The sequence below is a fragment of the Salvelinus namaycush genome, chromosome 9, assembly GCF_016432855.1.
Source record: "Salvelinus namaycush isolate Seneca chromosome 9, SaNama_1.0, whole genome shotgun sequence".
Classification (NCBI taxonomy): domain Eukaryota; kingdom Metazoa; phylum Chordata; class Actinopteri; order Salmoniformes; family Salmonidae; genus Salvelinus; species Salvelinus namaycush.
Window position 1 is genome coordinate 51,674,479 of NC_052315.1, and position 13,315 is coordinate 51,687,793.

Below are 13,315 nucleotides of genomic sequence, written 5' to 3' on the forward strand. Positions count from 1 at the left end.
TGCTTGTTCAATGAGCCATAAACAATTAATGAACATGCACCTGTGGAACGGTCGTTAAGACACTAACAGCTTACACACGGTAGCCAATTAAGGTCCCAGTTATGGACACTTAGGACACTAAAGAGGCCTTTCAATAAATTGCAATGTCCTTACTGTGAGAAGCCTAAGACAGCGCTACAGGGAGAAAGGATGGACAGCTGATCATCCTCGCAGTGGCAGACCACGTGTAACAACACCTGCACAGGATCGGTACATCCGAACATCACCTGCGGGACAGGTACAGGATGGCAACAACAACTGCCCGAGTTACAACAGGAACGCACAATCCCTTCATCAGTGCTCAGACTGTCCGCAATATGCTGAGAGAGGCTGGACTGAGGGCTTGTAGGCCTGTTGTAAGGCAAGTCCTCACCAGACATCACCGGAAACAACGTCGCCTATGGGCACACCAGGGGTGATAGTCAGATTCTCGTTTATCGTCGAAGGAATGAGTGTTACACCAAGGCCTGTGCTCTGGAGCGGGATCGATTTGGAGGTGGAGGGTCCGTCATGGTCTGGGGCAGTGTGTCACAGCATCATCAGACTGAGCTTGTTGTCATTGCAAGCAATCTCAACGCTGTGCGTTACAGGGAAGACATCCTCCTCCCTCATGTGGTACCCTTCCTGCAGGCACATCCAGACATGACCCTCCAGCATGACAATGCCACCAGCCATACTGCTCGTTCTGTGCGTGATTTCCTGCAAGACAGGAATGTCAGTGTTCTGCCATGGCCAGCGAAGAGCCCGGATCTCAATCCCATTGAGCACGTCTGGGACCTGTTCGATCGGAGGGTGAGGGCTAGGGCCATTGCCCCCAGAAATGTCCGGGAACTTACAGGTGCCTTGGTGGAAGAGTGGGGTAACATCTCAAAGTAAGAACTGGCAAATCTGGTGCAGTCCATGAGGAGGAGATGCACTACAGTACTTAATGCAGCTGGTGGCCACACCAGCTACTGACTGTTACTTTTGATTTTGTCCCCCCTTTGTTCAGGGACACACTATTCCATTTCTGTTAGTCACGTGTCTGTGGAACTTGTTCAGTTTATGTCTCAGTTGTTGAATCTTGTTATGTTCATACAAATATTTACACATGTTAAGTTTGCTGAAAATAAACACAGTTGACAGTGAGAGGACGAGTTTAGAACATTTTCAGAGCTAATAAAAATAAATGAAATGTCTTGATTGCGTATATCTTCACACACAAGATTCTACCAACGTTGAACAAATCTTATGGCAACACACGGTATATTTATTGTTTTTGTCAAAATTGGACAAGCTCAGTAAATTTGGTTGGAAATCATTGATGGACAGGAATATTCAAATAATATAAAAATGTATTTGTCACATGCTTCGTAAACAACAGATTTAGACTAACAGTGAAATGCTTACTTACGAGCCCTTCCCAATGACACAAAGAGAAAAAATATAGAAACAATTATAATACAAGGAATAAATACACAATGAGTAACGATAACTTGGCTATATACACGGAGTACGAGCCGATTGCCAGGGGTACAAGGTAATTGAGGTAGCTATGTACATACAGTATAGGTAGGGATAAAGTGACTAGGCAACAGGATAGATAATAAACAGTAGCAGCAGAGTATGTGAAGAGTCAAAAGATAGGTGCGGTGAAATGTTGTTTTACAGGGTCAGCCATAGTAGTATGGCGCCCCTGGACCGAATTATGGTTAAGTGCCTTGCTCAAGGGCACATTGACAGATGTTTCACCTTGTCTGCTCAGGTATTCGAACCAGCAACCTTTTTGTTACAGGCCCAATGCTCTAACCACTGGGCTACCTGCCACCCATCCGAAGCTGTTTAGGGTCCTGTTGGTTCCAGACTTGGTGCATCGGTACCACTTGCCGTGGTACCAGGGCCTTTCTCTGACATCGCCTGGTATAGAGGTCCTGGATGGCAGGGAGCTCGGCCCCAGTGATGTACTGGGTGCACGCACTACCATCTGTACTGCCTTACGTTCGGATGCCAAGCAGTTGCCATAACAAGCGGTGATGCAACCAGTCAAGATGCTCTCAATGGTGCAGCTGTAGAACTTTTTGAGGATCTGAGGGTCCGTGCCAAATATTTTCAGACTCCTGAGGGGGAAGAGATATTGTCGTGCCTTTACTACCGTGCTGGTGTGTAGACCATGTTAATTCTTTAGTGATGTGGACACGAAGCAACTTCAAGCTCTCGACCCGCTCCACTATAGCCCCATTGATGTGGGTGGTCCATGATCAGCTACCTTGTCTTTCTGACGTTGAGGGAGATGTTGGTGTCCTGCCACCACACTGACAGGTCACTGACCTCCTCACTATAGGCGGTCTCATCGTTGTTGGTGATCGGGCCTACCACCGTCGTGTCGTCAGCAAACTTAATGATGGTGTTAGAGTCTTGCACGGCCATGCAGTTGTGGGTGAACAGGGAGTACAGGAGGGTACTAAGCAAGCACCCCTGAGGGGCCCCCATGTTGAGGGTCAGCGAGGTGGATGTGTTGTTGCCTACCCTCACCACCGGCTCTTCAGGAAGTCTAGGATCCAGTTGCAGAGGGAGGTGCTCAGTCCCAGGGTCCTGAGCCTAGTGATTAGCTTTGTGGGTACTACGGTGTTGAACGCTGAGCTGTAGTCAAAGAACAGCATTCTCATGTATGTGTTCCTCTTGTCCAGGTAGGAGAGGGCAGTGTGGAGGGAAATAGAGATTGCGTAATTTGTGGATCTGTTGGGGCAGTATGCAAATTGGAGTGGGTCCAGGGTGTCTGAGATGATTGTGTTGATTTGAGCCATGGACAGCCTTTCAGAGCATTTCGTGGCTACAGATGTGAGTGCTACGGGGTGATGGTCATTTAGACAGGTTACCTTGGCGTTCTTGGACACAGGGACTAGGGGGGCCTGCTTGAAACATTATACGTATTTCAGACCGGATCAATATTCAAACCTTGTCTCTGATTTACAAACAAATGTAAGTCAGGATTGAGACTGGACCACTCAGGAACACTCAACATCTACAGGAAAGCCACTCTGGTGTATTTATTTTTGTAATTGTCCCGCTTCAGAATTCTATGGTGGGTTTTCCTCTCACATCATGCTGCAACCACAATACTTGAAAATACAGAGAGTTTCCCTCGATGTTGTGTTGCATTGGACCTGTAGTTATTCATTTATTATTTTTCTTTCATTCTGAAAATGTGGAGTAAGTTGTATAGATCGGTAGGGGAAAAAATCAATGTAATCCCTTTTTTAGATTACATTTTAAAAGCAGCACAATTTTGAAGATGTCCACTCTCTGAGAAGGCATCACCTGTTCCCATGAAGTCCTTATCGTGGGTTATAAATAGTATACAGATTGTATACAGTGTAAAGAGAACATGGAGGCTAAACAAGACAGACATACTGCACAAGAGTTTTTAATAATGAATCTTTCGATGGCTCTTTTTCTCCCTAACCCAACACCTTGCCTCTCACGACTCAAGTCATTGTACTAAAGGAAATCATCAATGTCCTTGCTTAATGAAATGGTGAGCCAACATTTCATTACCTATATTATATTTCCGCTGTGAGGTAATGGCAGGGTGCCCACATTATGATTTTTCATCAGACTGAGGTAATTTCAGAAATCTCTCTCTCATTTTGATAAATGAACGAATAAACCTCACTCTGAAATAGAGGCATTCAGCTCTGAACTATTGACGCACGTTAAGTGAAGGCGGGTTAGCGTGGAATATACCTGCTCCCAAAGCATAAAATAAAAAAGGGTGCAGGCGGGCTGCAAAGCACACACAATATAATAGGATTTGTTAATAGAAATGAGGCATAAAGAAAAGAGGCTTAATATATTATATTTGCGTTGACTCTAATGCCAAGGCTGAAGCAAGAGGCGACACAAGTGGATGAGCAAATCTCTTTAGGGAAGAAGGGTGAGAAATAACTCGAGCTCAGTGGGTGGAAGGAAGGAAGCTTTCGAAACAAATTCAAATGAAACAAAAGAGAAAATGTAATCATCATACATCCCTGAAAGCAAAGCCAGACTGGCAGCACAGTTTACCTGGTCCTCAATGATGTGGAAATAAAGAATATTAGTACAGGAGGAAGATGAGAGGAGGAGTGGGGGCCTGGTGGATTGAGACAGCCAAGTGTCGATATGAAGCCAGTTTATCATCGCCTCCCGTCTCATCTGCATCTAGATCAGTGTCTGTGTGTGTGCGCGTGTGTGTATCTGCGTGTGTGTATAAATTATAGGCTTAAATCATCAGCTGTCAAGCTAACCCAGGAGTCTGCCCATGCACCTATGGGTTAGTTCAGCACAAACAAAGATGGAAGAGGAGGATTGGTTTGACTTGACACCTTGCTGTATTTATGGGGGGAAAAACGGAAGCTTGTTACGCTCGGGGCTTTATTTGAACAAACCTAACGCAGTGGTAAATCCCGCGGTAGTGTTATAGGTTCAGGGGTGAGTCCAAAATATTTGAGCTATTTTCACAACCGGGAAAGGGCTGGGTTTTGATAAATAAATAAGTTGTGAGTGAGTCGACGCTTGGTCCCTCACTGGCCAATCAGAACGTGCTCCTTGGCTAAATATGTGGTTGCTTCAAGTTGTGTATTTACGGTCTTTTGTATATTGTGTTCTCATCAACTCCAATTAGAATGTTAGTCCATTATAGCCTGGTTCGTTAAAGGGATACTTCAGGGTTTTGGCAATAAAGCCCTTTATTACTTCCACGGAGTCAGATGAACTCATGGATAAATGTTTTATGTCGGCATTCAGTACGCAAGAAGTTCAAACGTAGTTTCGCGAGCCAATGCTGACTAGCGTTAGCACAATGACTGGAAGTCTATTGTATCTACTAGCATGCTAGCAGTTAACATAGACTTCCAGTCATTGCACTAACGCTAGTTAGCAACGTCCTTCAAAAAGCCATTGCCAAAATCCTGAAGTATCCCTTTAAATAGCCTGCCCCATATTTGCTCAATATTTAACATATTTGCAGTTCCCATTGATCTAATTGCATTGCTTCAATATGGAAAAACATTGTTAAACATAGGCTATAGCATTCACACTGATATAAGAGCTAGGCCTACTGTTAATTGTAGTCAGGACATGGACATGCCAAACGTAGTCAATAAGCAAGATTACATTCACAAGGCTATTGATAAGGCCTAAAAAGACTGTGTATAATTATAATAAAAACAAAACAACAACTTGTTTTAAATAGGCTATGTGCAGGGTTGGGTAGGTTACTTTCTAAATGTAATCCGTTACAGTTACTAGTTACCTGCCTGTCCAAAATTGTAATCGGTAGCGTAACTTTTGGATTACACAAACTCAGTAACGTAATCTGATTACATTCTGTTACTTTTAGATGACTTTCCCTTTAAGAGGCATTCGAAAAACGTATGTTACCAATTGAATGACATCTTTTGCAGGATAAATCAATGTTAAAGTTTACATAGCTGGCCCTATATGGATGTTCAATTTTACTTTATGGGTTGGTTATGTAGGCTTCTTCTAACCCATCACTTTCTACCACATATAATAATACGATTTAAATTATATCTTTACATTAAACACCAAAGTATCAGAATTCCAGTCATTCCAATAAATGTTATAACCCTTGATCTTCAAGAATAGGACTTGGAAATATGGAAATTTAGATTAGCCAAATTGTTATACCTGATTTTTAATGATTTTGTTGTCATGGAGGATTGGTCTCATTGATTCGAGTTGAAAGAAAATGCTGCGCTCATGGTACGGCATGTTTTGAGCCCTACTGAAAAATGAATGCCATATGCTGCATTTGCTATTGGCCTATTGTTTACCTTTTTGTTGGTGACACTTTGATATCTTGATAATATGCAGCTGTTTAAAGGGTAGATCCACAGATGAAACAATAACAAAACGGACACCCCGCCTCTGTTTTGGTAAAAAGCTGAGGGATGGGCCTGGAGAAATGTAACCACTCTCAGATTAATAGACAGAGATATGGACGCAAGGACTGACCATCCATGATGCCAAAAAGTATTGTTTAAATCATGTTATGGGGCTATACAGTATTTGTTTACATTTACAATGTTTACAAACATTGAAGCAAAACAAGCTTGTATTTTGGGTTCTCATGGAGTGTGACAGTTGAACTAAGCTCATGAGGCATTTATAAGTTATACTTAAGCAATAAGGCCTGAGGAGGTGTGGTATTGCTGTTGCTATTATAAACTGGTTACCAATGTAATTAGAGCAGTAAAAATATATGTTTTGTCATAACTGTGGTTTACGGTCTGATATACCTTGGCTGTCAGCCAATCAGCATTCAGGGCTTGAACCACCCAGTTTATAATCTTCAAGAATTAATGTATTCGGAAACTATTCAGACCCCTTGACTTTTTACACATTTATTTTACGTTACAGCCTTATACTAAAAATGTTTTTTTATTTTTTATTCTCTCATCAATCTACACACAATACCCCATAATGATAAAGTAAAAACAGGTTTTTAGACATTTTTGCTAATTTATTTAAGACAAAAAACGGAAATATCACATTTAAATAAGTATTCAGTCCCTTTACACAGTACTTTGTTGAAGCACCTTTGGCAGCGATTACAGCCTCGAGTCTTCTTGGGTATGACGCTACAATCTTGGCACACCTGTATTTGAGGAGTTTCTCCCATTCTTCTCGACAGATCCTCTCAAGCTCTGTCAGGTTGGATGGGGAGCGTTGCTGCACAGATATTTTCAAGTCTCTCCAGAGATGTTCAATGGGTTCAAGTCCGGCCTCTAGCTAGGGCACTCAAGGACATTCAGGGACTAGTCCCGAAGCCACTCCTGCGTAGTCTTGGCTACGTGACGCTTGGCATTCAGGACAAAGAGTTTCTTCAGACCAGACAATCTTGTTTCTCATGGTCTGAGAGTCTTTTTTTTAGGTGCCTTTTGGCAAACTACAAGCGGGCTGTCATGTGCCTTTTACTGAGGAGTAGTTTCTGCCACTCTACCATAAAGGCCTGATTGGTGGAATGCTGCAGAGATGGTTGTCCTTCTGTAAGGTTCTCCCATCGCCACAGAGGAACTATAGAGGTCTGTCAGAGTGACCATTGGGTTCTTTGTCACCTCCCTGACCAAGGCCCTTCTCCCCTGATTGCTCAGTTTGGCTGGGCGGCCAGCTCTAGGAAGAGTCTTGGTGGTTCCAAACTTCTTCCATTTAAGAATGATGGAGCCACTGCGTTCTTGGGGACCTTCAATACTAAAGGAATGGTACACTTCCCCAGATCTGTGCATCGACACAATCCTGTCTCGGAGGTATACGGGCAATTCTTTCGACCTCATGGCTTGGTTTTTGCTCTGACATGCACTGTCAACTGTGGGACCTTATATAGACAGGTGTGTGACTTTCCAAATCATGTCCAATCAATTGAATTTACCACAGGTGGACTCCAATGAAGTTGTAGAAATTCTCAAGGATGATCAATGGAAACAGGATGCACCTGAGCTCAATTTCGTGTCTCATAGCAAAGGGTCTGAATACTTTTGCAAACATTTCTAAAAACCTGTTTTCGCTTTGTCATTATGGGGTATTGGGTGTAGATTGCTGAGGAATTATTTTTATATAATCAATTTTAGATAAGGCTGTAACGTAACAAAATGTGGAAAAAGTCAAGGGGTCTGAATACTTTCCGAAGGATTATAAGAAATTTAATTTATAAATCCAAAAATGGATCAAGCAACTACAGATTTCCCCAATTAAGTCTATCAAAAGTGTGCGAGTTTGAGCATGTGTCCATTAGGCCTATGGATTTTTTTTTATCAGCATGAATTAGATTGAGCAATAAAAGCCCCACTTTTATTCCATAGGCTGGGATCCGCACTATGCAGCTGTTGCAAGAGTGCATTTTTCACTGGCTGTCAATTGGTTTAAAAAACAATGATTGATAGGCAGCTTAAACTTCTTGAATTCAACCATTATTGGGTTCAAATACACATTTAGATTTGTGAACAGCCATCCAGAACAACCACAATCTTAAGGTGCAAATAGTGATGAGAGAGCAGCAGTGAAATTCACATCAATAATAAGTGATATCCGTATGGCCGTAGACTTCACCACTGCTGTCATCAATACCTCCAAGCGTTTATTCAAGTTGGATAATCTTTGGATGTCAACAGCAGTCGCACCATTGGAAGACATAGCTTGGACTGTAGCCTACAAAAGTCTATTTCTGCTCTTTTCCCGCGATCCATCAAAAACATTTGGTGTGTCATCATTGTAGTCTCTGACTTGTGGTCAGACTCGCTCAGGTGGAACAAATTTAAACGTGCACCTTTTTTCAATGCTGATTTGAATGTCATTGAGAAAACAGAGAAGTGTAAAAAAAAATTTTTTTGCAAACATCCTTAATGAATTTTAAAATAATCCTCTTTTTATCCTCGTTTTATGTAATCCCTTACATGTAACATATTACATGTAATCCATCTGTAATCCATCTAGTTTTTCAAAAGTATCTGTAATCTGATTACAATATTTTTGCTGGTAATGTAACAGATTACAGTTACCATTTTATGTAATCCCTTACATGTAACATATTACATGTAATCCATTACTCCCCAACCATGACTATGTGTAAATACAGTTACAGGCACCATAATTGCTTCCTGTTGACGTATAATACAGACAAGGCATTTTAGACTATGGGGGGTTTTACGTACATCCACACTTTTCAAAGGAGCTGGATAAAGATCCAATATAAAGAGAAAGGTAGAATGTCCACTCACCGTTACGCTGCTCACAAATGTAATATTTTATAAACATCATGGAACCATCTTACAGATCATATTTGCAGACAAATAGCAGACAAAATTGCATTGCATTTGAGCCATGCACGTTCCTACCATAAACCCATGGATGGTGAATCGTTCGGAGAAATTTGAAATTGGAATGTTGTCGCGTGTTTTTTTAAGAACACACGTCAAATATTTCCACCCCTCCCACCTCAGTGCAAACAAGATGGCATAAGACAGGTAAATTACCAACCCTGGGGCCAGGTTTGGAAAATATCAGAGCGCTGGCTTTTACAAGTTGAAATTGCCAAAGACCGTTCGTTTGACACTAGCGCCGCCTTAACGCTATAGAGCCCTCAGTATTTTACAGGACAGATACCTTTTTTTCTCTCCGATGCCTCAAATAGGACAAAGTTAAGGGTGTGAGGTTGCTACACTTTCAGTGAGTTATAACCAATGACATATTAGAAATATTCCCTCGTGAAGATCTCGTAGTACATCATTATTGGCAGCGTCTGTGGCTGTAAAAGGTCCTGTAGATATCCTGAGCTGTCTGTCGTGTGTAGTGTGACCTATCATCTATCTGTCACCACATTCCCCTAGGGAGTCAATTACAACTGAGCCCTTCCCTTATTGCTAAAGCCCCGTTATGAGATGTGGTGTGTGTGTTTGGGGGGGGGGGGGGGGGGGGGGGGGGTTGGTGTGTGTGTGTGTGTGTGTTCTGTTTGTTTGTCAAACGTTGTTCACAACTACGACAGGAGGTGTAATCAAGTCTTACCTCATACTCAAACTCCTCTGTCCTCCCTCCATCAGCTCTCCCCTCATAGTAATCCTGTTCCATGGTGTGGAGAGAGTGACAGCTGTCAGGGGGAAAAAAGAGAGAAGGAGAGAGAGAAATAGGAAGGAGACAGAAAGAGAACGAGAGAACGAGAAATGAGTTAAGAGGGAGCAGTGGCATGTATTCGTGGATGCCAAGGGAAGGCTTCCCCAGAATAATGTATATATACAGTACCAGTCAAACATTTAGACACACCTACTCATTCAAGGGTTTTTCTTTTTTTTTTAAACTATTTTCTACATTGTACAATAATAGTGAAGACATTAAAACTATGTAGTAACACATATGGAATCATGTAGTAACCAACAAAGTGTTAAACAAATCCAAATATATTTTGTATTTCAGATTCTTCAAAGTAGCCACCCTTTGCCTTGATGACAGCTTTGCACACTCTTGGCATTCTCTGAACCAGCTGCATGAGGATATCACCTGTTTTGCCTTATTGTATATCACGGTGGCGTATGAACAAATGGGTTATAGGTCAAACAAGGCATTGATCACAACCAGGTTGTAACATGGCTTTTTTCCTGGCTTGGCTTCCCCAGTGATGTTATCCATGCACTGCTACTGAGAGGGAGTTTCTCTCTCTCTCACACAATCGCTCTCTTACATACACTGACTGTAAGTGACAGTTTTCTTTGTCTTTTTCCTGCATGGGACCGCTAGGAGGCGAGGAAGAAATTATGTCAGTGCTGTCTAGGATGATGCTGCGTGCTGTTGCATACCCAGGCATTTTTTAAAATATTTTTCATTATACTCTTTTTTAAATATTTTTCATTATACTATATCTCTCTCTCTCTCTCTCTCTCTCTCTCTCTCTCTCTCTCTCTCTCTCTCTCTCTCTCTCTCTCTCTCTCTCTCTCTCTCTCTCTCTCTCTCTCTCTCTCTCTCTCTCTCTCTCTCTCTCTCTCTCTCTCTCTCTCTCTCTCTCTCTCTCTCTCTCTCTCTCCTCTCTCTCTCTCTCCTCTCTCTCTCCTCTCGTTCTCTCTCTCTCTCTCTCTTTCTCTCTTTCTCTCTCTCTCTCTCTCTCTCTCCTCTCTCTCTCCTCTCTCTCTCAATTCTGTACAGTGAATATGTTACTTTATGTATCTCATGCACAGAGCAAAACAGCTTTGCTTTGGGGGTTTGTAAGGGTAATTTTAGATCATAATGAGTGCTATCAAATACCACACACGCTATCTTTGACATGAAGCATTCACTTTTGCACACTGTTGAGCATATTGAATTTATTTCCATTATAAATTCAATTTCATTGCGTCTGTGAGTACACACAAACACGTTATTCTGTCCCAAAACAATCTTCTGGTGACAAAATGAGCCTTGTAAACGTCAAAATGTTTTATCCTCTGGCACTACAATATTGCAGCACATCGTAACATTGTTGGCTGTGTGTGTTTGTTTGTGTGTGTGTGTGTGTGCACATTGAACACAATCACACAGCTTTACTGCCCACGTTCAAAACCCGGGGAAACAAACATTTGTTGTGTCTATAAAATGTGCCGTAATCTTGGCGTCTGCACCTGATCGCAGATGAGGAGGAGAAAATGTCTCTTTTATGGGTCACATTGATTACATTTAGGAGTCTAGCCCGGGGCTATAACTAGGCTGTGAATGAATGTTGCACTGTATTGCCTGGTTTTATTAGCCCATTCTGTTTAATCACCTTGTAAACCTTCCATGAAACCAAATGGCTATGCCAAGCAGCACCAATTATTACAAGCAGGCCCTGTGGGTCGTGGTGCTACTGAGTTATGGAGAAAATGTCTTATATTATGAAGGAACAAAGGGTTGGATCTCGTCAGGTTTAAAGGGTTGGGTCTGGTCATGTTGTGGGTTGATGTACAGCAGTGACACATGTAGATTGCTCAAAGCATAAGACCATGTTTCTTTCTGAAAACATGTGATAGTCTTTTATTACAGACTAGTATAAAAAAAATCTAATCTCTAAAGACTAAGCACTTCATGTAACTAGGGCTGTGGCGGTCACAAAATGTTGTCAGCTGGTAATTGTCAAGCAAAAAGCTGTTGGTCTCACGGTTATTGACCGTTAATGAACATAAACACATTTAGCATCTCCTGGCTTCCACACTATTGCAGACCTTTGGAACATCTACATTTAAATATATATATATATAAATCTGTGTAATATAGCCACAATAAATCCATTATTTATTTTAGACAGGTCTAAAGAAGCATGATCTGAAGAAAATGTAGTCCATTTCAGAAGAACAGAATAGCATACTCAGAGTTGTCCTTAAGTTAGGTCCTGATTTGGCTATGCCACATGGCTGTGGGCTACACTAGTTCATTTAGCAGACAAGTTTTGCTAAGAATTCCGTGGCATTATTTTATATTGTTTCATACTATGAAGAATACAATTGAACAAAGCTGAATAAAATAGAAATATTTTCTCCAAACGATTTGAGGGTGTGCGCACATGCGGCTATTCTGTGTTGAGCGGTTAACAAAGAAATAGGTACTCCTATATGCTTAATTTAGAGTTATTAATGTATCTTTTGTTGTTCTACACGCTGCATGATGCGACTCTAATGATGATTTGAAAAAAGTTGCTTGAAAGGCATGAGCTCTGCTTTGTTTTTTTGCGCAGGCTGTACACACTTCATTAGTCTGTCATTCCCAATTTTACAAGCGCTTGATAATGCCTCGAATTTCACCATATCCCCTTTGTGGCCATAATGCACCATAAAAAAATCCATGCCTTTGTTGTGCCCTTTTCCCTGAATGCTACGCCCTCTACATCACATGATCGGGTCTTAATCACAGGCTACAAGTGAAGACAGACACATCGGGGACGCAACTGGGTGCTTCTTTATCTAATTCCGAGATGCATGTTGAAGATATTGGAAGAACTGTCCACAATTACTTTTTGTCAGCTAACAAGATGATTAGGCCTAACGAACAGCAAAAGCACTAGCCTATGTCAATCTACTATCCCCCATAGTACAAAAGTTGACTTATTCTATTCTGTGCGAGAAATAAATAAATATTCCAAACATAGTCTGGGACAGTTGTGGGATGCAATAGATCCGAAATTAATACAGCCACTAGCATCCCCCAAAAAGTTTTTACGCAATGTGGCTGACACAACAGATCAGAACGTTTAGCTTAAAATGTTGATAAACTATATGGCTATTTCTTCACATTATCAGCGCAGCAATGCCCACATGGCAGTAGGCTATAAGCGGGAATGTCCATTAGAAGGAAAAAACACCATTATCAAAAGTGAGCACACATGTGATTATGCATGTAATGCTTTTATTATAAAGGTGCATTTTTTTGGCGAAAATGATCTTCCCCAAACTTGAAACTCACGCAATGCTTATGTATGCCAGTTAGGCTCTAAATCCCTTGTAAAGCGGATCAATGTGCTTCACTTTAAAAAGGTTTTTGGCCGCCTTTAGTTGTGATCAAAACATATAGGCCTATGGGCTAGTCTACATGAGGTGTGCGACTATGATTGGAAAGATTCACAAAAAAATGTATGTTTCTTATGCTGGGCATCATTATCAAGTGATAATATATAAGTGATAGGCTAATATTGTCACCCATCAGCCTATTTTTGATTTAATCTTGTCTTCACGGCGGCATTCCCTTTGTGGCCGTAATGCACCCTAAAAAAATCCAATGCAACACATGCACTTAAATAGTGAATGGAGGA

General features: G+C 41.5%; 1 protein-coding gene across 1 annotated transcript in view; it reads right to left on the reverse strand.

Moving 5' to 3' along the window:
* Positions 1–13,315, reverse strand: part of LOC120053538 (PDZ domain-containing RING finger protein 4-like) — a 120,771-nt gene that overhangs the window by 43,921 nt on the left and 63,535 nt on the right. Inside the window, exon 3 of the mRNA XM_039000672.1 lies at positions 9,577–9,658. Coding sequence (XP_038856600.1) covers positions 9,577–9,658 — 82 coding nt within the window. The remainder of the gene's footprint in view (positions 1–9,576; positions 9,659–13,315) is intronic.